Here is a 26,802-nt window from a genome sequence, read left to right as displayed (position 1 = left end):
TTAGGACTTTCTTAGTATTTGTCTTTTGGAAAGTTTTTGTGAGTCTGACTCACAATAACATCTTAATTATCTGCTTCTCTCTGCCTTCTCTGTGCCCTCCAGCTGCCCACATCACTGCCTACGACAGCCTTGGGGCAATCGAAAGCAGCCTTGAGCTACTATGTGATTTGGGGCCACTTCGATCCATTGTAAATTAGAATTTATGAACACATATTCACTGCTGATGTCTTCCTTTTAGCCCAGATTCACTTAAGAAATAGGATCAACTCGTTGGTGTTCTCTACAGTGTTTTTGTTCCCACCTTTCTGTGTGCAAGGTGACCTTGGGGGGCTCCACATTGGGGTTCTCCCACTCAATCTGGGGGCAGTGCATGAAGTAGCAGAGTGTGTAGAGAGCCTCTGGTTCCCAGTGGATTGCTCCGCTTCGGTTCTGGTGGACTGGTGTCCCGTTGCTGGGGTTCTTGATGTGGAACGGCTGGAGGTGGTGCATGGCACGAGACACCAGGTCACCTGCAGGGGGTGAAATGGTAGTTTAAAGATAGTTTGCTGAATATAGAGGTCACTATGTGTCTGTGTCAAGGTCAAATTGGTCCAGAAGTTGACCAACGCTAGAATATACACATAAAAGTTGAAAATATTTACACAAAAACACACAAAACACTACAAAAAAAAAAAAAAAAACAACTTGTGGAAACAAATGGTTAAAAGATCCCACTGAACCACTCAATCAGGTGAAGGATGTGTCTACTGTTTGGGGATGGACTGGCCACTGGCACCAACTACAGTTGTTCCAGTCTGAATGTACAGAGGGAAAAGGAAATCGATGACTGTACTTTTGAAAAAAAAAAAATACTGCTCAAAGATAAATAAAAACAATGGGTATCTCCAAAATGGTAGCTTTAGAGGAGTTGGTAAGACATTCTTAAATAATGATTACATTTTTACATCCATTGATTGAACACTTTGGACAGAGCACCAGTCCATCACAGGACATCACACACTCACCCATTCACTCACACACTCACACCTATGGACACATTTGCACAACCAGTTCACCAACCAACATGTGTTTTTGGATCATGGGAGGACACTGGAGTGTCCAGAGGAAACCCACACATATATAGGGAGAACACACCAAACTACTCACAGTGTGTAACTTTTATTTCCTGTAAAAACAATGACATTTGATAACTGTAATAATTTTATAGCAAGATTCATGATGATTTTCTAAGAGGTTATACCTGTATACCCCAGAGTAAAATGACAAAAACAGCTTGCTGCAGTATAGTGGCTTGTTTACAATGGCTAACACTGATGGCATGACTGAATCATGGTTATAGCTAATAATGGATTGTCTCCAAAGTAGCCAGTAAAACAAGCTAGCAAGATTGTTGTTTATTACAGACTAAAATCCTTCTCCTGCACTTAGCATGATGCTAATCAATGTAATCTTATGTAAGCTAACATGACAGAGTTGGCCTTCTCCTGCAAAGGTGATGAGTTATATAATGAGGTTGTGTTAGCAGCAGTTAAATGCAACATTCAAGATTGTAATCAAAAACAATTTTAATAAAATTCTGAGGATGTTTCAACACCATCTGTGCTAGCTTTCAAGTCTTTTTGTGTGCTGGAAATCCCAGTGTCTGTAAATGGGTAAAAAACAAACTGTCTTGGTCTAGTATACAAGGCTTTCTCTCCCTCTTTCTCTCTCTCTCTCTCTCTCTCTCTCTCTCTCTCTCTCTCTCTCTCTCTCAGGTCACGTTACAAACTGGTTGTTCAAACGAATATAACCTTACAGACAATTTAAACTTCAGCTATATACAATCAACAGTCACCCCCCCCCCCCTTCAAACACACTGTTCTCCCTTAAAAAATGCTTAGCTTCTGAACAAGCAGAGAGTTCTTGCTAATAATTTTTGTCTGGGTCGTTTGATGGATGCTCCTTACAGAATAATGAATTGAAGAATATCACAGTGCAAGGCACAGTTCACTCAGACACACACCACAAAATGATGGCTTTATATCAGAGAAAGTGTTAAAATGCCTAATATCAAGTACTGAGATACTCATAGATACCAACAGAAAGACTACTCATGGCTTGAGGAGCCAGGGTATTGTCACACTCACACTAACACACCAGCACACATAAAAAAAAGGATAAAAACTGTTTTCAGATCAAGTTAGACAGTTTGTTGATTTTCTGAATGATAATAAGGTAACATCCTCTATAGAGAAAGTTTTATTTCACACATGTGAACTTATTGTCCAGCAATACATTATATTGGTAAAAGATATATATATATATATATATATATATATATATATATATATATATATATATATATATATATATACATTGTACATTTATTTATTTATTAAAATCTTGAAAAAGTTATGTAATCATGTATTTGTGTAAAGGTCCATCTAGGACAGGTTAATTTGCATATTATAACAATGCCAACAGCATATGTCAGCAAATGCATCCAAATTCTGGGCAAGAGCTTATCTTAAATGGACTGATGCATTATGGTAATATGTACCATGGCGTGTCAATTCAGATGATTAATGAAGAAAATTAATATCTTGTTGAGCCAAAAAAAAAAAAAAAAAAAAAAGAAGAAGAAAAAGACGACCAACCACATTGTTATCAGTGTCAATTTCAAATCCTTGATCAAAGTGAATACAGGGGTGTAATAGAGTCCAATACACTGTTGATACTGAAAGATAAATTTACATTTTTAAGCAACAAAAGCTGCCTTTTTGGCAGCTAAATTTTTTGGACATCCGTGCTTATTTCAACATGGCAGCATCAAGCCACATTCTACATTTGTTACAACAGCATACTTGTGTAATTAGAGAACGTTGAATGTGGTCTTTCCACCAAAAGAATCTGTCTCCTATTGAAAACTATCTACAATACAATAACAAAGACTACATTGAATTGCCAAAATATTCTGCTTTCAAACTAGATCAAATGGTGTCTTCAATCCACAAATAATTATTTCATGGTTTATTTACAGCAAAAATTATAGTAATACAGTGGCAAATATGTTTTTTCTCTCTGCCAATATTTTTGAACTCTTTCAGAGGCATGGAAAGAGCATATATTTACACAAAAATTATTACAATCACAAAATAGACCTCATATATTGCTTATTATACTTGGCTTGGGTAGTTTGTGTAGTTTTCTATTGCCCTGCATTTTCTGGAAGCTATTCAGTGCCTCTGAGTCCTAATTGATGAGGCTATTTGAATGGATTTGAGGAAGATTGTGTAGTTCTAAAGGGAAGGGAAACCACTGCAGAGTATGTGGTGCTATTTCACAAAACAAATGATTAACTCTATTGGCCAACTTATTTACTTACCATGCTGGGGTATTGAGTAGGCTGAAAAAAGTGAAAGTAGTTATTTGGGAAATCTCTGCACTAAGATGGAAGGAGGCAAAATAAATGAACTGTGGGAGGACAAACCCACACACACACACAGACAGATGCTAGTTAAAGACTTGCAGTGCAAACAGCAGATACAGGCATAGCATAATATTTAGAACTATGGCTACCTGATATGTTGAGTTACCAGGAGTGTGTCTATCATTTCAGTTTGAGAGAACCTGTGCCCATATAAATGCAGATTTTTCCACACGCTAACGATGGACATAAAGCCTTTCAGCCACTGCTTTGAACATTAACCTTAAAGTTTATGACATGGGCTTGTGAAAACAGCTTTTAAATAATCCGAAGCCAGGCTTATACCCATATCACATTTACAGCATTCGAAAAAGGCCTCATACGCATTTAAACTCCCCACATCTCTGCACCAGGCAGATAAGAGTGGTCAGTGCAGAGTGAGCGCGATCTCTGCACCTGTCCAGATGGACTCAAGCAAATCTTTCAAGCTGTGCCAAGTGTTTTCAAACAACATCTACCTCAGACTAAATTGCATTTGCTTTTAAGGATATATATATATATGGATACAGATGAATAATCAAGTTATACTGTTCTGCTGTTCATGTTTAGGCACATGACCTCATTTACAAAGATGTTTATTAATGACTGTGAACATGTGACTACAACTTATAAACTCCAAACATCTCTTCATTAGCCTTTGAAATTTTTCTTGAAAACAAGCTAGATTTATTGACATATTTATTCATACATATATTACATTTTTTTAATTAAAATTTTGTTGCGTTTGGCCAAATAAAATGGTCCATGATGACTTTCCAAAAGTATTTCTGTTCCACTGACATCTGTTCATAATTAACTTCCGTAAAATGACCATTTTGGAGATACAAGGTTTTGTCTTACATTCATGATGTGATATTGGCAGATGCAAACTTGACAACTGGCACTACAATTTCCCTCTCATATGCCCTTTTCACCCTGTTCTTCAATGTTTAGGACCACCTCCCACAGGACTGAGATATATAACAGATATAGCAAACTGGAGCAAATCCCAAATTATTAACACAAAAACATCCACTATTAACATGGCATCTGTGCCCACTTATTGGTCACTGTATTAGACACACCTACATTGTTGGCTCATCTTGTCAGTGTAAAGTCAGGGACAGTAGCTCATCTGTTGCTGCACAGTTTGCGTTTTTCATTAGTGGTCACTGGACACAGTCCAGGACACTGTTGGATGGATATTTTTGACTGGTGAAAAATTCCAGTCCAGCAGGGACACTATAAAGGGTCTGAGAGATGTCTGATTCACTCGTACCAGCACAACATTGATAAAACTGAGGAACAAGAAAGGGATTTTAATGATTTGTGCAGATTGGTGTAATTCAAAACAAATTGTAAACAACCAAAACAAAACATAAAAAAAACAAACAAACAAAAAACTGGGGTAAAATTTTTGGATATACAAAATACACTATACATGTAATGTTAACAAAGTTTTTATTTTAAGTAAATATTTGCTCTTTAATCACTCACTCACTCAAATTTAACAGGCAACAGATTCTCCACAAGGGGGCACCATTAGCATTCAATTAGCTTATAGTATTCTATGAAAATTGTGCAATTTATCAGTGACACCGTAAACTTCAGTGTAAACTTCCAAATCTGAGATGTTAACTGTTTGTTTGAAAAATGTATACACATCAAATTCAGCAGTAATAAATCAACACTATTAGTGTTAAATTAACAGTTAGTGTAATAATTTAACAATCTCAGTGTTAACACTAATAGTGTTGATTTAACACGGGAGAATTTGCTGTGTAGAATACAACAAGACATTTTTAATATTGCTGCTGTCCAAAGACACTAACTTCACAGGAGAAAGAAAACCTTAACTTTCAAAGTAAGTACACTTAAAACGATTTTAATCCAATTCATTTTGGAGTATTTTTATTGGTACACTCATCATGAGATTTTACTAAATGTCAAACAAAGTCTCTGTATTCAAATGATGTAGTAAACTAAAAATGGAAAATTAAAAAAAAAATGTTTTTGATTGGAGAGTGACAATATACTACATATCATTTTTGTGAATAAGTTACCTCTGCAAGCTTATGGAAAGGCAAGATTTTGGTGAAGTAAACTGTGCTTTCGGCTGAAATGCTATTGACTACATGAAAGAACAAATGAAAAGTGTTAGCAGCAGTGCACCACTTTCAAACATCACATCTGCGCTGGACACATTCTGTTCACAGTGCGCAACCACATATACATTTCCAGCGCCCCAACACAAGCCCTCAAACACACACATTCTCTCTCTTTCTCACACACAAACACACACAGATACACACACACACACACACAAACACACACACACACACACACACACACACACACTATCATATCTTTCACACACACATAAAACTGTGAATTCTGGTCTGAAGGTTAATCAAAATCACTTTTTCCTTCTATCCCCAAGTCTCATCAACAGCCAGCCCAAATTGTGCTTGTACCCCTTAATCCAGTTTGTTCTTCAAATGTCATACTGGAATTGTTCCAGCGTTAGACGTGTTCACTGCTGTGTGGAACCTACAGGACATTTGACAGAGTGCAGGCAAACAGCCTCTATTTTGTTGGGTGTCAAAACAGCACCACAGACCTTGAACTCATTACTCCAGCAGGGGTCAGTTGAAAACTAGTGACCTTTTTCCTCTGGACACAAAAGCAGTAACCTTAGAAACAACCCTAACCATACTGTCAAGCAAACTGGCACACATATCAAGTCATGAAATCTTAACCGCAAAGGAACAGTACACACTACAGAACTGAAAGTATGTAAATACACATCGCATCCATATGTGTATGCAAAATATCTCATTTCAGAACCATTGGTATTAAAGCACCCCAAACATTAGGACAGAGTACTACTAGTGTCCCTTAAAAGCACTTCAAACCACTGTGTGCTGGATTATTGCTACATGCCTCTGATCTGCCATCAAAGTAAGTCAAGTCAAGCCTAGGCCCATATGTCCACATTACATTGATCCGCCATAAAATTAAAACCACTGACAGGTGACATGAATGATATTGATTATATCATTACGTTGTCACCTATGATGTGGGATATGTGAAGTCAAACATATAGTGTGCAATTTTGGAAATGCTTCTGAGTTATGTGTGGATGGTATGCAGGGTGGGTCAAAAGTGGCAGGACACTTTTATTTCAGAAACAAAAGAAAAAATGACGTATCTGAACACCCCAGCAAGTAATGGGTGAAGGGGCTTATGTTTTATGTTTTAGGCTTATGTCTGGAACATAGCTGCCATCTTGAAATCTGCCATATTGGATCAAGGGCAAGGTTTTCACGTAGCATGTCAAAGAAGACAAGAATTGTCTCAGAAATTGATCAGAAATCAGCAATTGACATAGAAATTTCAAAACTTTTGCTGTTTGTTACAGCGTCATTACTGGCTTGTTACAGACTATACCAGACACAAATGCTCAGCGCTACCTGACAATGCTACAGGAAAGAGTGTTCCCATCCATTCTGGTGCTGAGTGTTTAGGGTCTGGTTGAGCATGTTACAAGCCTGTAACAAGCCTGTAATGAACAACAAAAGGTTTGAAATTTCTGTGTTGATAACTTTTAACCTACAAGAGATATTGCGAATCTAATTGTGGCAATTGATTTCTGAGACGATTTTGGTGGAGTTTGATATGCTACATGACTCCCTTCCCATTGGAAAAACTTGCCCTTGATCAAATATGGTGGCTTTCAAGATGGTGGCCATAGCCTAAAAAAGACGTACTTGCTGGGGTATTCAGATATGTAATTTTCCATTTTGTTACTGAAATAAAAGGGTGTCCTGTGGCATTTGACTCACCCAGTATTATGGTTGAAGATCATATATTGAAAAAAAATAAATAAAATGAAATAATAGTAATAATTAAAAAAGGGCATGTGTAAGGATTTGAGTGACAATAACAAAAGCCAAATATTTTGGTCAAAGAATCTCTAATATGGCAGGACTTGTATGATGTTGCCTGAAAATTAGTTAATACCAAGTGGTCCAAGGAAGCACAACTATTGGACTCTTCTATTCATTATGATCCTACAAGATTGCTTTTGTTCCCATGCATTACTGAGTCTTAGGTGCCCATGACCCTGTCGGCAATTCACTATTAGTCCTTCCTTGAAACAGTTTGGTAGATACTAACATTGCATATTGGGAACACCCCACAATATCTGCCATTTAGGAGATGCTGTGACTGAAACTGGCTCTTATTAAAGTTACTCGGGTTTTTATGTTTGCCATTTTTCCTGCTTCCATCAAAACACCTTCAAGACCTGACTGTTCACTCCCTTCCTAAATATATCACCCCCTAATATATCTGCATCATGAATCATTGAAATTACTGTGTATTCTCCCAAACGCTGAAACAATCTAGCCACTGCTACTTGCTCACACTTTTGTAAATCATGCAGAGTGTGTAATCAGTTACACTCCCAATATTTCCACTGCACTGATTGTCTGTACAATCCTCCTATGTTAAAGGGAGAGAGAGATATTCGGCCTTTTTCAACATACAAGACCCATAACCTATGTATTACACATGAGGAATAGGGAAAACATGTCCAATTTCAGTCCTGAAACTAACACAAAAGGCTTAGTGCATTAAGCCCATACTGCCCTGGGTACAACAAATGCACAATTACACATTGGAAAAACACATCATTTCATTTCATTTATTTTCTTTTAGCAGGAGCCCAGTCTTTCAGTGAAGAATTCAGACTTCTGAAAGCAGGCCAGCTTTTCTGGCAATGATTCATCCTTTAAATTGCTCCAATTACAGTTCCACAAATCTTCCTCCCCACTGCCATCTCCCCTCACACCAGAGGACCAACCGGGCTAAATGATAGATTCCCAACACTGCCTTTTCTAACTTTAATTGTTCTTGTTGCTGGTGTCTTTTTTGGGGGGAGGGGGGGGGGGTGTAAAGTATTCTCGCTCTCGACACTTTGCAATAATTATGCTCCAAACATTCCCTAGCGGCCCTTCTCTCTACATACCTACATTAATCACACAGAGTGACTCGGTGGATCCCCCACACCCTCTCTGTTTCTCTCTCTCTCTCTCTCTCTCTCTCTCTCTCTCTCTCTCTCTCTGTGTGTGTCTTCCCATGCTAGATGCAGTAATAGGAGGTGTAATTATGAGGAACAGATAACACCCCCATCAAATATGACACCAGAAGGGCAGCTCTCTGAGCCAAACTGTTCAGCAGCTTGTGAGCCAGGAGACCTGATACTTGGGGTTTCCCTTTGTATGAATAGAGATATGATATAACTGTAGCATATAGGTGAAAGACCACACTTGAGAGTCCTTCTTGTAGCTGTATATACACTCACTGACTGCTAATACCCTACATGCATCATCTATTTGATCACGTCTTCTGCTGACATTGTTAAACACTATGGTTTTAAAAGTTTTTTTTTCTTTATTAAAGGCAACAAAAGGGTTATTCCAATTGATGGAGAATATGCTATAAATGCTTCTTTATGGCATCTTTTATAAAAGGGTTTCTTGATGGCACAAAAAAGGGTTCTATTATTACAATGTCAAGTTCGTTACAGTAGAAGAACTGTTTTCTAACCACAACATCTTCACATAAGTGAACTGTGGAGAGAGTTCAATAAAATGGACGACCTCATTTTTAAAACAGTGGCACATTAATATGGAATTCAGATGTGGTGGGATGGTCACAGGTGTATATTGTGTATTTTACATGGTTTTGAAAGTGGCTGAGCAAATCATATTTTAGGACTGGAACTATCAGGTTTACAAGTATTGTTTGAGCGCTGAATTATTTTCAGCATTGCTGTGACACTAATGCAGTATTGTTATGTTAGACAGTGTTTGCCAACAGAGTTCAGCTGACAACACATAAGCTTAAGTAGATAACACAAACTGCAGCAAAAGAAATGACTCTATTTGTACATCTTGTAGACAGATGTACACATACAATATAGTGTAGAATCTGCTTAATTAATGCTGCTATGTCTGATGCACTTGTACCAATGAAACCTAAACCTAAACCTCCAAGTACCACCTATGATTTTACAACAGAAACATGTGCGCCCCTGGTTCGTCCTCTTGACATGCCATTCGAACTTGACTGCTTGAATTTTTGCATGTTTTTTTTTTTTTTTTTTGCTTTTTAATTACTTGAAGTTTGTATACTTCAAAAATACTACATAATGGAGAGAATACAAATAACTAGGCATAAACTGAATGTTTTCAGTTTTACGAGAACATATCAAATGTATGGGCAATAGGTGTTTTGAAAGAAATAAAAACAATATCAGTTATGTGCTTTAATAGGCTACATGTGAAAACAGCAGGTGCTCACAATGGTTTTCTGCACATGTAGCAGTAGGTGAAGGAGAGGCAGCGCTGTGTTAAACGGTGGTTTAGGGCTGTAATGATGCGGAGAACGGCCTCTTTGTTTTACTTCAGCTGAGTGTTATATTGTCTTCATGTGTACTGAATTCTCGCTTAGTTTTTCTCTATTTTTGCCTCTGGACTTAGACCTCCTGGGCTTCGGAGTATTTCTTGGGCTTGGTCTTGGCTTGTTTTTCTCATTTTTGTTTTTCCCTTTTTATAATAAAATCCAAATTGCTCACATCTGTCTCTAGCCTTTGCTTACGTCCAGTAAGCAACTGAAACTGGGCTTTTTTTTTACATGGATTTCTCAAAAAACTGGGGGATCACATTCCCTCCCTGGAAAAAAATGAAGGAGGAAGTTGTACCCCCGCCACATGCCATTCCCTTACAGATGTAATCAACTATGGTGTATGCATAGCGCATTGTTTTTTCTTTCAACACAAATGAATTTCATTGGGGCATAATTATGAAAACTGTGAAACATTATGTAAATTACAGATAAAAGCTTTAGATTTTCAGGAATGAATAAATTCCTTAATTTACTAGTAAATTTATTTTAGGTCATTTTATGGACGACTGCTTTATGCACCACCAGTGGTACACGTATCACAGTTTGAGAACCACTGATTTAGATGATTTAAAGATGGCCATTCTAATGTAATGTCAACATAGCACCTTAATGCTTTTTTTTTAATAAACGACTAAAGTTACTTTCAATATTATGAAACAAATACAGTAAAATGACAAAACACTACACCTAACATTAATTATTTTCAAAATGACTGTTGTTTCTGAGGACCCCTGTGTATACAGCTGTTTGTAAATTGTTGACCATTTTCACTATTCAGCAAACACCTTCTCCTCTTAGCCAAACCCTATTTATAAGTCTTGCTAATATATGATGACACTATTGGTGGGCTAATTCCGCCTCCAGCAATGTTACAAGCCTGCCTTGCCTTTATATTTCTTCCTTTGGTTCTGCTACTGGAAGTCACCTCTCTTTCCTTATTCTGAAGTGCTTTCTGACCCTAAATCTATTATTCTTCCTTCCTTTCTCCCATGTTTACTTCTCCTCCATGTCAACTGGGCCCAGACTTTCCACTGCCACTGCTTCCAAATCTAGTTTCCAAAACACACACCCTTCCAAAACTCTCCATTCTAGCTCCCTTCCCATTTCATCCCAATCCATTCCCCTTCATCCTGATCCCCCTTCCTTCTTATCCTAACTCTTCCTTCTTCATTCCAACACTCTTCGATACTCACTTATTATGGTAATCACAACGGCTTTTCCTTCATCCCATCCCAATCCCCTTGTGATAACATCTCAGTCCCCTCATGATCTCAGAGCAATCCCCTCTTCATCCCATGCCCACCACATTTATCTCAAACTATTCCTTACAGAAACTACATGTCTGACTTCATACGATCCTGTTTATGGTCTTCCAAATTTGCTGGTTTTCATCTTTCTTGCATCAACGTTTCACAGCCTCGTTTGGTTTCTATGCCATGGATCTGTTATTTTCTGGCCTCCTGTATTCCATTTCCCCCCCCTGGAGTCCATCAAGTTTCAAACTGTGGTACTCATAACCTATCATCGCACTCCCGAACTTCAGGGGCATAAATGGACAGGCACTGATTTTTAACTACTGCAGTAACTCAGTAGCCGGGCACATAAATTCTCCTGACACTTGTTAGGATTGGTGCAGCTCCCTCTGCATCTCATCAAGAATTCCCAGAATACACATTCAGCTTCTCCAAGCATCATCAGGCACACCACAACAATATGGAGTTGAAATCTCAAGATGCAATCCCAGGACCTCAGAAAGCTCAGCAGCAGCTGCCATTAACATCTGGAGTTTTGGTGGGTACCGCCTTCTAGTGCAGAGCAGAAGTCACCAAGGACAGTAGAAAAAGTTTGCCATGTGCTTCTCCCTCTTTAAACCTTAAAATATTGACTCTTCAAAGCACAGTCACTCAGATGGCTATCGTCATTCTTTAATGAAAAACATATGTCTCAATTTCTGTCAATTTTTAATTTACTACATCAGTGGTTCTCAAACTGTGGTACTACTAGTGGTACGTGAAGCAGCAAGAGGTGGTATGCCAAATGACCTCAAAATTTATACTACTTTTATGCCCCAATGAAATTAACATTCCCCCACTTTTTTCCAGGGAGGGAACGTGATCCAGTTTTTTGAGAAATCTGTGTAAAGAAAGCCCACTTTCATCAAAAAGCCCACTTTCTTACTGGACGTAAGAAAAAGCTAGAGAAAGACGTGAGCAATTTGAATTTATTATAAAAAGGGAAAAGCAAAAACAAGAAAGAAAAAGCAGAGACTAAGCTAGAGAGATACTCAGAAACCCAGGAGGAATAAGTCCAGAGGCAAAAATAGAGAAAAACTAAACGAGAATTCAGTACACATGAAAACAATATAACACTCAGTTGAAGCAAAACAACATGGCCATTCTCCGCATCATTCAGCTACTGCCTCTCCTTCAGCTACTGCTACAAGCGCAGAAAGCCGCTGCGAGCACATGCCCCAAGTGCTGCACTGTTTTCACCTGTAGCTTATTAAAGCACATAACTGATATTAAATTGACCTCTGCTAGTTATTTGTATTTTCTCTATATTTTTTTTGTAATTATTTCGATAATTTTGTTTAAAGCATGCAAATTTCAAGCATAAAACAAAGCAACAAAAACATGCAAAAATTCAAGCAAGAACAGAGTGAAGAACCAGGGGTGCACATGTTTCTGTGGTTAGACTCATAGGTGGTACTTGGAGGTTTTGCTTTGATGATGGGTGGTACGGGGGCTAAAAAGTTTGAGCACTGTACTACAACATTTGGACACAGCAGTTGTCCGTCACATTTTGTGAAAATTTCATGATGAATTAATCAAAAGAAATGCTCAGAAATTACTAGGAATAAAATAATTTTACTTTAACATTCTATTGAAAGTTAAAATGGCTTTTTTTACTTCTGCTGTAAAATTACTTTTTTGGAGATACATGTTTTCCTAAGGGGACGGTACGGTGGCGCAGCAGGTAGTGTTGCAGTCACACAGCTCCAGGGACCTGGAGGTTGTGGGTTCGATTCCCGCTTCGGGTGACTGTCTGTGAGGAATTGGTGTGTTCTCCCTGTGTACGCGTGGGTTTCCTCTGGGTGCTCCGGTTTCCTCTCCAAAAACACACATTGGTAGGTTGACTAGCGACTCAAATGTGACCGTGTGAGTGTGTGTGTTGCCCTGTGAAGGACTGGTGCCCCCTCCAGGGTGTGTTCCCGCCTTGCGCTTTATGATTCCAGGTAGGCTCTGGACCCACCATGACCCTGAATAGGATAAGCGCTCCAGGTGCTCCGGTTTCCTCCCACAGTCCAAAAACACATGTTGGTATGTAGAATGGTGACTCAAAAGTGTCCATAGGTGTGAGTGTACAGGGGTTGGACAATGAAACTGAAACACCTATCATTTTAGTGTGGGCGGTTTCATGGCTAAATTGGAGCAGCCTGGTGGCCAATCTTCATTAATTGCACATTGCACCAGTAAGAGCAGAGTGTGAAGGTTCAATTAGAAGAGGGTAAGAGCACAGTTTTGCTCAAAATATTGCAATGCACACAACATTATGGGTGACATACCAGAGTTCAAAAGAGGACAAATTGTTGGTGCACGTCTTGCTGGCGCATCTGTGACCAAGACAGCAAGTGTTTGTGATGTATCAAGAGCCACCAGGAAGGACGAAACACATCCAACAGGATTAACTGTGGACGCAGGAGGACGCTGTCTGAGAGGGATGTTCGGGTGCTGACCCTTGTATCCAAAAACATAAAACCACGGCTGCCCAAGTTACGGCAGAATTAAATGTGCATCTCAACTCTCCTGTTTCCACCAGAACTGTCCGTCGGTTTCAATGGAGCAAGGAGCGCAAATCTTGGGCTGTGGACAATGTGAAACATGTATTGTTCTCTGATGAGTCCACCTTTACTGTTTTCCCCACATCCGGGAGAGTTACGGTGTGGAGAAGCCCCAAAGAAGCGTACCACCCAGACTGTTGCATGCCCAGAGTGAAGTATGGGGGTGGATCAGTGATGGTTTGGGCTGCCATATCGTGGCATTCCCTTGGCCCAATACTTGTGCTAGATGGGCACGTCACTGCCAAGGACTACCGAACCATTCTGGAGGACCATGTGCATCCAATGGTTCAAACATTGTATCCTGAAGGCGGTGCCGTGTATCAGGACGACAATGCACCAATACACACAGCGAGACTGGTGAAAGACTAGTTTGATGAACATGAAAGTGAAGTTGACCATCTCCCATGGCCTGCACAGTCACCAGATCTAAATATTATTGAACCCCTTTGGGGTGTTGTGGAGGAGCGAAACGTTTTCCTCCACCAGCATCACATAGTGACCTGGCCACTATCCTGCAAGAAGAATGGCTTAAAATCCCTCTGACCACTGTGCAGGATTTGTATATGTCATTCCCAAGACGAATTGATGCTGTATTGGCCGCAAAAGGAGGCCCCATACTAATAAATTATTGTGGTCTAAAACCAGGTGTTTCAGTGTCATTGTCCAACCCCTGTATGTGTGAATGTGTGTCACCCTGTGACGGACTGGCACCCCCTCCAGGGTGAGTTCCTGCCTTGCGCCCAGTGATTCCGGGTAGGCTCCGGACGCACCATGACCCTGAATTGGAAAAGCGGTTACAGACAATGAATGAATGGTTAAAAGGCTGAATTTACATTAAATGTGACATTCACCTTAAATCAAAGCCCCAGTGTCTATCAACATGTAAAAAAACGTCTTGGTCTGGTATGCTAGATTTTCTCTCTCTCTTTCTCCCTCTCTGTGCGCATGGCAGAGGTATCTGGAGATTTTTTTTTATACAAAGGAGAGAACTCCAAACATAGGAAAGCATGAACCAAAGTGAGGATTTCTCACAGATGAGTAATATAGAATTATTTTTGCTGGTTTGGATCACTTTAGGTGAAAACGTCTCCAAACTCATGGATATGACTAACTGCATTACCGAAAGTGCTACAAAATTAAACAACTCCAGTTCCAAATGAGTTTCTGTGGTTATCCAGTGATTAAAAACATACAGACAAATAGTTTTCCCTTTAAACAGATTTTTTCACCTTAAAAATGCAGAGCTTAGAACTGCGTTTCCACAATTGTAGATGTATCCTTTAAATAAGCCATTAGATCAGTGGTTCCCAGTTCCTGTTATGGTGACCCTATGGTCACAAGGAACTTGTTAATTAGTGAACCAGTTGAGTTAGGACAAGACAAATCATAAAAATGTGCAGGGTCACAAAACTAGGGATTAGGGACCGCTTTAGACTGGTTGCCTGGTAGGTCACATGGGTAGTAATATAATAGATCATTCTGATATTTTTAGAACTAGCCCAACTCTGCCATATATGTGAAACATTTTTTTCTGTCATCCCACACCTGGCTTAGACTTGAAGCTATTTGTTCTTGAACTTGTCCTTAGCCACTGGCAACTTTAGTCTCTGCCAACTACAAGGAAAAAAAAAAATATTGTTTTCTTTGTTTTATCTGTCTAAGTCTGAAAAAAGCATGGGACAACTAAATCTGAGTCATCTGGAGCCATATTCCAAGCTTTGAATCGATGTCACCTTTGTGTTTGTAAGCAGGTGTAGATTCAAATTTCAAAACCTCTATTTTTTACAACCTGATATCATGGATGAAACGTACCTATGCTACTAAAAGACCACACCAGCTAAAACATACATTTAACTACGTTTAACTTGATATGCGCCCCCTAGCCTCTAAGGCCACTTGGAAAACTGCATGCTGAACCAAAGCATTCAAGTAGAATATTATTTAACTTTTTTTAGTGGAAAAATATGTAGGGTGGCACGGTGGCGCAGCAGGTTAGTGTTGCAGTCACACAGCTCCAGGGACCTGGAGGTTGTGAGTTTGATTCCCGCTTTGGGTGACTGTCTGTGAGGAGTTGCGCCCAATGATTCCAGGTAGGCTCTGGACCCACCGCGACCCTGAATTGGATAAGCAGTTACTGATAATGAATATATATATATATATATATATATATATATTAATACCTTAATAAAAATCACTTGTAAACTCTGAAATACAGCCAATGGAACCCAAAAGGTAGGTATTACAAAATAGCTTATTAAATTAAATAATCATCCATTTCTGGGTATTAAATAAACAAATACTCTTCAAAGTGCAAAACAGCAGCATTCAACGGTAGTGATTAAAACAACCATAACTGTCAACAAATATTTAACTGATTTATCATTTTCTTCAACTATTTTTTTTTTTGGGAAGGCAGATTGACATTCAGGAAAACCAAGTGTCTCAGCTCGGAGGGTTGGAGGGTTGGAGCTTGCTTGTTGTTCTCTGATTGGTTGAATGACAAGCCTTTGAAAAAATGGCTCGGTCTTAGACGGAAACCGGCCCTCATCGTTCACTTACAAGAGCCGGCTCTTTGAACCGGTTCGTTCGCGATCGACACATCACTAGTTTATATACACGTGGCATATCAGTTGATTGCAAACATTTTCTAAACACATTTTTCCACTAAAAAAAGTTAAATAATCTCCTACTTGAATGCTTTGGTTCAGCATGCAGTTTTCCAAGCGGCCTTGGAGGCTAAGGGGCGTGTATCAAGTTAAACGTAGTTAAATGTACGTTTTAGCTGGTGTGGTCTTTTAGTAGCATAGGTACGTTTCAGCCATGATATCAGGTTGATTTTTTACTACCCAAGTCAATTCCTGAAGTCAAATAAAAAAAGAAAAGCCTCAGAAATGGAACAGAACACATTATTGTAGAATGTAAATTGAATGGAATTGTAACTTTTTACTATACATTTAATTATTATGTAACCATGCATTTACTTCATTTAATTACACAAGGCAACTGAGGCAACAGCTCTAGAACTGAATTCCAAGCAATAAATCTACTACTAAGTTAATCCTTCAGGGTATAACTCAACAAAGGAATCTGGACAAGGCTTGGCTTTGAGGAAAACTCTATGCAGAGTCTCAATCCTCACTCGGTCTAATTTAAACTTGGCTAGACTCTCCGGTCCCTTTAGACTCTGTCTTAATTTGCAAATTGTGCATATTGAAAGAGGCAGGATATCTCTAGGTAAGATGTATGACAACGACGTCCTTCTCTCTTCTGTGTGAAAGAGCCATTTCCACACAGATCCTGAGCACAGCTGGATGTGTAATAAGAAGGTTATTTCCACAGAAGTGCTCTATGCAAATTGAAGCAAGCTGTTTTTGTATTCGGTTCCTTGGTTAACTGCACATTTTCTTCTGCTCTTCCCTTCTTCAGAACACTGAGCTTCCAAAGTTAAGCACAGTCTTTTTTTTTTCAGATGCAGAACATTATTCCTCTACATCAAGTGAAGACATGTAAAGCATAATTAATAGCCACGGTTTGCTGTTAAAGAGGAGAACAGAAGAGAAACCTGTCATCAAATGACAAAGTACTCAATATGTTATTAATTATGAATGAGGGTGATTTATTCATTTATTTTCAGAGTAAAGCATACACTGTTTCTGGCAGATTTTCTCATATCAGTGATCTATTTCTCATATCTATTCATGCTCAGATAGTTTTTCTCCTCTTTCCTAGTAGCTTTGCAGACAATCTTTAATGTGAAGCAATAAATCAGTTAGGTACAGAAAGCACTGTTTGTACGGATCAGCATAAGGTTAGGTGTATGCTCTTCATAAGTAGTTTATTTGCTGCAGTGAGCTCAGTCAATATGAGTCTGCAGGGTGAGACAGAACACTGCAGTCTGTAATCAGGTGATGGAAGAAAAAAAAAATAGAGTGGGAACCTCCAATGCATAGCGTCACACATCTCTACTGCAATATGCAACAAATGCCTTTTCCACAAGGGCAAGCCTAATACTGTATCAATATGATGTGTTGAAAAAAATGTGTACAACATTTTAGAATTTGTACATTTACAATGCCACAGTACAGATATATTTATAAAATTGTACAATATGTTGATTCAAAATTTCACAGTGTCAACAATTCCCAAAAAAGTTGGGACAAGTAGCAATAAGTGGCTGGAAAAAGGAAATTGAGCATATAACGAACAGCTGGAAGACCAATTAACACTAATTAGGTCAATTGACCACATGATTGGGTATAAAAAGAGCTTCTCAGAGTGTCAGTGTCTCTCTGAAGCCAAGATGGTAAGAGGATCACCAATTCCACCATTGTTGTGCAGAAAGATAGTGCAGCGATACCAGAATGGTGTTACCCAGCGTAAAAGCAAAGACTATCATCATCAGCTATCATCATCAACATCATCAAAAGATTCAGAGAATCTGGAACAATTGCTGTGCGTAAGGGTCAAGGCCGTAAAACTCTACTGGATGCTCGTGATCTCCGGGCCCTTAAACGTCACTGCACCTCAAACAGGAATGCCACTGTCAAGGAAATAACAGAATGGGCTCAGGAATACTTCCAGAAAGCATTGTCAGTGAACGTGCCATCCGCCATTGCCAGCTGAAACTCTACAGTGCAAAGAGGAAGCCATTTCTAAGCAAGCTCCACAAGCTCAGACGTTTGCACTGGGCCAGGGGTCTTTTAAAATGGAGTGTGGCAAAATGGAAAACTGTTCTGTGGTCAGATGAGTCACGATTTGAAGTTCTTTATGGAACACTGGGACGCCATGTCATCCGGACCAGAGAGGACAAGGATAACCCAAGTTGTTATCAACGCTCCGTTCAGAAGCTTGCATCACTGATGCTATGGGGTTGCATGAGTGCTTGTGGCATGGGCAGCTTGCATGTCTGGAAAGGCACCATTAATGCAGAGAACTATGTTCAGGTTCTAGAACAACATATGCTCCCATCTAGACATCATCTCTTTCAGGGAAGATCCTGCATTTTTCAACAAGATAATGCCAGACCACATTCTGCAGCAATCACAACATCATGGCTATGTGGGAGAAGGATCCAGGGACTGAAATGGCCAGCCTGTAGTCCAGATCTTTCACCTATAGAGAACATTTGGCGCATCATGAAGAGGAAGGTGTGACAAAGATTGAACAGTTAGAGGCCTGTATCAGACATGAATGGGAGAGCATTCCTATTTCTAAACTTGAGAAACTGGTCTCCTCTGTCCCTAGACGTCTGTTGAGTGTTGTAAGAAGGAGGGGGATTCCACACAGTGGTAAAAATTTTGGGATTTGTTAATGCCATGAAATTTTGAAACAACATATTTTTCCCTTACAATGATACATTCTCTCAGTTTAAACTTTTGATCTGTGATTTGTGTTCTATTCTAAATATAATATATATATAATATAAAAAAGATGTTGGCACCTCCACATCATTGCATTCAGTTTTTATTCACAATTTGTTTAGTGTCCCAACTTTTTTGGAATCCGGTTTGTACAAATTCAACATAAAATTAGGCTTTTTAAAATGCACACACTGTAGACAGATGTTCTATTGTGCATGCACAAGTCTGTATAATCTCCATAGAGAGTATGAAATGAAAGGTCTCGATACCCAAAGCCATGTGTGAGCTAGAGGGGGAATAAAATCCCAGGCATTGGTCTGTGATATGTGATTATTACAGGTTTACTACATGGCACGCAGTGTTTTATGTTCTTTTACTGATGAAACATACACATTGACTTTTCTCAAATCACTTATAAAAGGTTATAAATAGTTCTGGTAGAGTAAAGAGTCAACACTTAAAACACAAAGCAGGAAAACAGTCTTTTAAGGAAATTTCTTAATATATTTTAAATTTTATAATATTATGTTTATTATATTTAAGTATGACCCATCTTTTTTATGCTGTCTATAAATGATTATGTTTTATATTATGCTTAAAAAAGTTGTGCTTATAGAAATATATTACCCATAATCCCAAACAATGAAAACATATTTTAATGTTGCCCACCCATGTTTGCAAGGACAGATCAGGGTATGCAATATACAAATATAATATTAAGAACAACTTTTCAAAAGTGAGAATAATGTATGGTCACACCCAAGGTGCATACTACAGCAAAGGAGTGTAAAATTGCTGACACCAAATGGATACTGCGACATGGTTCTCTGTAGTCATAAGCTTCAAAGAAGCCCCAAAGGACAAACTCAAAAGCAGAGAGCCTCAGAGGAATACCCTTTCCTTCCTCAATGTCCTTTCATCCAAGCTCTGGTGTGAAGGAGGCCAGGACTCTTTGAAGATGATATCAGAGGTGTCCTCTGATGACAATTAGAAATAGGGACAAATAAAATCAACATATAGATCACCATCTCTGCCCACAAATTAAACTGCAGATATCTGCAGCTGGCCTCATAGGTCAAACTGTCATAAGGCCAACTACAGCAAGAGACATTCACTAATAGCTGTTACTAAAAAGAACACAATTGAACATTATCACTGAGCAACTCAATTCTCCCACTGGTGTACAAGTTAGTAAAATATGTACTAAATTTTTAGATTTTTTTTTTTTAGATGTGTCAGTATGATATTTTGTGGAGCACAAACCTGATTTAAACTTTTCCCACTTTAGCAAAGAAACTGGTCCTAAAACCATGAACAGTTAAACAGTTACCTTTGCAAGATTAAAGGGTTCTGTGCATTGATAGAAATGTGCTTATAGCACATTTTAGAAAAGAGTTCTTTTTGGCACCAAAAATGGTCTCTGTATTGTTAGCATGTCAAGCTTGTTACAATAGAGGAACCATGTTTGGTGCCATATAGAACCCATTGTCTAAAAGGTACTATATAGCAGTGGGGTTGTGGGTTCGATTCCCGCTCCGGGTGACTGTCTGTGAGGAGTTGGTGTGTTCTCCCTGTGTCTGCGTGGGTTTCCTCCGGGTGCTCCAGTTTCCTCCCACAGTCCAAAAACACACGTTGGTCGTGGATTGGCGACTCCAAAGTATCTGTAGGTGTGAGTGTGTGAGTGAATGTATGTGTTGCCCTGTGAAGGACTGGCGCCCCCTCCAGGGTGTATTCCTGCCTTGCGCCCAGTGATTCCAGGTAGGCTCTGGACCCACCGCCACCCTGAACTGGATAAGGGTTACAGACAATGAATGAATGAATGAATGATTTTGAACTTGTCTTTTATCCTGAAAAAAAAAAAGAGACAGAGAGAGGCATGCATCAGACGCACGCAGCATTCTTGTTGCCATGGTGATGACCATGCGTTTGCCGGTTACCCTTCTCTTTAAATTTGTGATGATGTTCGGAAGCAAGATGGTGATGTACTCTGAATGCAGAGACATGCAGAGAAGTGAAATATCTAATTGTGTGTCCTTATTTATTTTATGCAGTTTGGATATTTAATTTTATTGTAGTAATTTTATACGTGCACTTGTCATGTTCCTCCTCAGTTTCTTAAAAAAATTAAGATTAAAATTAACATATTTTTCCCTTACAATGATACATTCTCTCAGTTTAAACTTTTGATCTGTGATTTGTGTTCTATTCTAAATATAATATATATATATATAATATAAAAAAGATGTTGGCACCTCCACATCATTGCATTCAGTTTTTATTCACAATTTGTTTAGTGTCCCAACTTTTTTGGAATCCGGTTTGTACAAATTCAACATAAAATTAGGCTTTTTAAAATGCACACACTGTAGACAGATGTTCTATTGTGCATGCACAAGTCTGTATAATCTCCATAGAGAGTATGAAATGAAAGGTCTCGATACCCAAAGCCATGTCTGAGCTCTGAATGCAGAGACATGCAGAGAAGTAAAATATCTAATTGTGTGGCCTTATTTATTTTATGCAGTTTGGATATTTAATTTTATTGTAGTAATTTTATACGTGCACTTGTCATGTTCCTCCTCAGTTACTTAAAAAAATTGGTCTTAGACTCATTTAGCATGCATATGTATGTTTAAATATTTTTGAAGTGTTTTTGAAGGCTATGTTTTAAAAATAAATTTGTTTGGTTTGTATTCTATAAAAGTGGGTCGTGACTTAATGACCATGAGAAAATGTGGGTCCCGGGCTGAGACCAGTTGAGAACCCCTGCTATATAGAACCATCTAGAGCACATTCTCCGCCAATCTGAAATCTGAAGAACCAATTTATGATGCAAAGAAGCCCATAATCGTGCAAAAGGTTCTTAGAGTTTATAATATAAAATTGCATTGTTATAATTATGTTAAAATTTCATAGTGTCACTTTCACACAGCTCCAGGTATCTGGGGTTGTGGGTTCAATAAACACCTTGGGTGACTGTCTGTGAGGTGTTCTCCCCATGTCGGTATGGGTTTCCTCCGGATTCTCCAGTTTCCTCCCACTGTCCAAAAACACACAGCAGTAGGTTGACTGGCTATTCAAAGGTGTCCATAAATGTGAGTGTTTGAATGACTGTGTGTGATGCCCGGTGACGAACTGAAACACTGTCCAGGATGTGTCCCTCTCCTTTGCCCAAGGATGTCGTGTACAGTCACATCAGCCCTGAACAGGACATTAGAACATTGATTTTAAAGATAGAATATGATACAATAATGTTCCCTAACTAAAGTACTACCACAGTGACAGCTAGAAGTGAATTTGACTCATATTGTTAATATAGACTTTAGTGTAGTCTCATTATTAAACTGCAAATTATCCAGCTACTTATCCTGCATGTAGCATTTCAGTTCTGTCATAGACACTATGCTACCTAAAGCTGTATTTTCACCTGATTGCATCTGGTTTGTAGCAGAATTTTCATTTTGTATCATGCAGTTTGCCCGCATTTTAGTAAATATAATTCTTTTTTTAATTAAATTGATTAATCAAAACTTAATGGCCTGCTGGGCTAGCTGGAACACATGATACATATGTTATCATCAAACTATGTTGGAGAGTTTCATGTTGTTTTGTTTAATTACTGCTCCTGTTCATCAGAATAGAGATCTCTCTGTTATGAAAGGCTTATTATCTGAAATTGTATGGAATATGATTGTGTATTCTGAATGCTGCAGGAGCCCAGAAAAAAGTAAAAAAAAAAATAAATCACTTGGTTGGAAGTGAAAAGTTGTATTACACCATCATAATTTACCACATTAAAATGCAATGCAAATTTTACCAATTTTACAGTCGTGCTGTTTACAAATCTTTACTCTCGAGTTCAAGTTGACTTGCAAGTCATTTAATATATGTGAGATTCTAGAATTAAACAATAGATACTGTCAAAATGAATAAAAATCAAAATTAATAATTTTTCTTACATACAGCTGTTTCCAGCATACAATTAAAACAATAACCTGAAGACACAGGCCTTGGTGAACTACTCTGGAAGCTCATCAGGGAGGATATTGTGGCCAATGAATCATTGGCTATGCCTCACTAGCTGGTAAACGAGTCATTAAAGTAGATGATCGCTTTCCAGTTATGGGTGTGTGTGTGCAATATTGAAACTTCTATGGAAAGCATTTACTACACATGAAGCTCTGTATTCTTGAATCAACCACTGATACTATCTCTACAGGCTGAGTCACTCCAATGATGATCTGTCCATTAACCAATGACCACACTGCCTTTGTCAATTATATTACCCACAGGGCAAGAGCACAACAAGTGCATCATCCTGAAACACATTTACAATTGACCCATCATATTGCAATGCTGGTCTGAAATTTTTATCACCATACACTCATTAAAAAAAGTTCTTACGGCACTCTAAAGGCCATTACTCACACTCCAATGCAAACATCAGTCACAGCCAAAGTAATCTGTCCATGGATGGAATATTTCAGCATTTGATAAAAGATCAAACAGATTACAGGGCTCATACATCTTTGCTTCAATTTTGCCAAAACAGACATCATTCATAATCATTTCTACAGGAACATTTTCAGCACCTCTTTATCTCTTAGATTGGCCTACAGAAATTCTCAACTTATTTTCTGGCTTTATAAGACTGACTGTTTTGCAAATGACCTCTGTTCTGATTGGCACTCTTGGCTGCTTTAAGGCAAATATTTATTTTTATGGGGTCAGAGAATATCTGAGGACCGCCATATTGAGCTAAAAGTGAGTAGGAAAAAGCACACAGAGTGTGAAATCTAAAGCTTCCTGAAGATGTAGCTGAAAGTATTTAATGACCTGTTACTATAATTTTTTATTGAAAACAAGTCTGATATTAACCAAAGGATGTAACACAACTTAGCCTTTCTGAACCCCCACCCCTCAAATTTATTGACATGTATGTAGCTGTGTGTCTAGTCTGGCATCGACATGAATTTATATATATTTGACTAACAGACCATTCCCAGAATATGTATGCAATGTTCAAATTAAAGTTTGCCCTTCATGAATGTACACATGATTTTGTGATCCCTACCCAGCATGAAGAATCAGCCTTACCCATGAATATAACACTAATAGCAACCCAAACCCTAATCCTAAGCTTTGAAACGTTCATATGTAATGTCTTCCCATACAAATTGTACAATAACTATGCACAGTACTATAGATATATTATAAATATCTGGGGTTCTCCTTTTCATATGTGCAAAGAGGGTTCTTCCAGGGTTCTTTAATTAAAGTGATGGTTCTAGTTAGAACCATATGTTCTACAAAGAACTATATCCATTCAGAAATGGGTTTTCCCTGTGGAATTAGTTCTTCAGATAGATTTAAAAAAATAAATGTTAATCTGGTTCTATGTAGCATCTTTTTTGAAAATGGTTTTGTAAGCTTTTCCTTTTCTAGTGGTTCTAAGTACAACAATTACCTCTAGTAAAGGACCCTGGAAGGAAACTCATTTTTTAAAGAGTGCTCTTATTGTTGCTTAAAATGCAAAGAACACATTAATGCTTTAAAAATGGGTATAAAATCTGATAATATTTCACAAACTAACTTGCTTTGCTTGTGTGAAATAAAAACAGTCATTTTTTTAAACATGGTTCTTTTAAAAATGCAAGCAGGAACCAGATGAATGTAATAATAAATTAATTTAAACGATTGTTTAAAATGCTTTATATGATATAGCACATGCTGCATACAATTATATAGTACCAGTCAAAAGTTTGGACACATCTTCTCATTAGTCATTGGTGGAATAGGGCTATTCACTGTATAGAACTGTGTACCAGCCCTACCTCTACACAACCAAAGTGTTGGTCTCAAATACATTAAGAATGTAAACAGTTCTAAATTAAATCATGACGAGGCCACAGCTGTTCACTGAAAACCATTCCAGGTGACGACCTGAAGCTGATTGAGATAAAGCCAAGAATGTGCAAAGCTGTCATCAAAGCATGGCTACTTTGAAGAATCTAAAGTATATAACATATTCTGGTTTGTTTAACACTTTCTCTTTTGTTTACTAAATAATTCCTTATGTTTTCATAGTTTTATTGTCTTCCACATTAATTTACAGTGTAGAAAATAACAAAAAACAAAGAAAAATAATTGAACGAGAAAATGGCCAAACTTCAAATAGTTCAAAATGTATTATTATATTTATATTAAATATTATTATTTATTATTAGAAAATTTGAACATATCCGCCCAGTTCTACCATCACTTCATTGGCTGCCTGTTAAATTCCGTATTGATTAATAATTCTGTAACGTATAAAGTCCTACATGGGCTCGCACTTGAATACCTTCAAGATATTATTTCCTGTTATGAGCCTAAATGATTACTCAGATCACAGATTACTGTGATTTTTAATAGTTCCCAGAAGGCCTCAGCAGGGGGAAGAGCTTTTTCTTACAAAGCACCCCCAACTCTGGAATGAACTTCCAGAAAATGTTTGGGACTCAGACACAATCTCAATCTTCAAATCTAGGCTAAAATCTAATTTGTTTAGTTTAGCCTTTGGTACTTAATACTCCCCCATAGATAAAGGTGGAAGATCCAGGGGGTCCATGGACACAGGGAATTATAGTAATCTGAGACGCTGGTGCTGTCATCCTGCCACTTCCTGCGATCATTCAGGTTTGTCGACAGTGGAGTGGAGGGATGCCAGTGTTTCAGGATGCTCCCGTGTCTGTGTGTCCTTTTGGTTCTCTTCTTTTAGTTAAAGCTGTCATAGTCAGATCTGCCGGAGCCATTAGCCACACTCTGGAAATGTTCACATTTTCTGCTTTACATACACCCAAATAGAACAAAACTAATTCCATTCCATACAAAGTCATTAGGAAACAGATGATGGGAACCAGAGGGCCGAGTCAGATTACGGTGAGGAGCATTTAAATGGCTCTTGAGAGTGAGTCAGTATCATAACTGTGATTGGAGCAGCCAGGGGTGTTGGTGTCTTAGCTGAGCTCATGTTTTATTCATGCCAGCCTGTGCCATCTCCTACAGGGAGAGCCCTTACACTCACCGCAGCAATGCCAGGCCAGGATTAGCTTACTTTACTGCCTTCCAATCTCATTTTCTGATGAAATGTGTCAGACTTTTGTTTGTCTGTTACACTGGCACAGGAATACAAGAATGTGTGAGCCTACATCAGTAATCTCGATAGAGCGGAGACAGGGCTCTCATAATGAAAGACAGTGACCTTAACCTCTACTCCAGAATCCCTGAGGAAGCTTCTTTGTTATTATCATTTACATAATGAGACTCCATTAAGCCTCTCAGAGGTGTTCATCATCGTACAAACGCCTTCTGCAAGCCAACAGAAAGAGGACTGCAATATGAAAGTATGTGCTAAATAAACCAGTCAACCACTTGATATAAATTTGAAATAAATAAAACAACTGTTGATCATTGCTAAATTTAAGAGGGCAATATGGGTCAGAACACCAGATGTAGTCCAAATGTTATCATAATAAATCCTATGAGTATACTTTTCATTATAACTGGGCTGAGAGGACCATAGCTTCATAAGAACAAACTTGAACATCCATAAAAACAATAACAATCCCTTTCTGCTCTACTTCTCTTTCAACAAGGCAGTGCTTTTTTTTTTAAGTGGAACGTAAAATAAAGCCTTTATA

The 26,802-nt window shown here is 38.4% G+C and overlaps 1 protein-coding gene across 2 annotated transcripts in view; it reads right to left on the bottom strand.

Moving 5' to 3' along the window:
- Window positions 1–26,802, bottom strand: part of btbd11a (BTB (POZ) domain containing 11a) — a 297,866-nt gene that overhangs the window by 45,528 nt on the left and 225,536 nt on the right. For both annotated transcript variants that reach the window (XM_066668357.1, XM_066668356.1), the window contains exon 3: window positions 302–509. In XM_066668357.1, the coding sequence (XP_066524454.1) occupies window positions 302–509 (208 nt within the window). The remainder of the gene's footprint in view (window positions 1–301; window positions 510–26,802) is intronic.

The sequence above is a fragment of the Hoplias malabaricus genome, chromosome 4 (assembly GCF_029633855.1).
Source record: "Hoplias malabaricus isolate fHopMal1 chromosome 4, fHopMal1.hap1, whole genome shotgun sequence".
Taxonomy (NCBI): domain Eukaryota; kingdom Metazoa; phylum Chordata; class Actinopteri; order Characiformes; family Erythrinidae; genus Hoplias; species Hoplias malabaricus.
The sequence above is the reverse complement of the archived record's forward strand: the minus strand, read 5'-3'. Positions and strand labels throughout refer to the sequence as shown.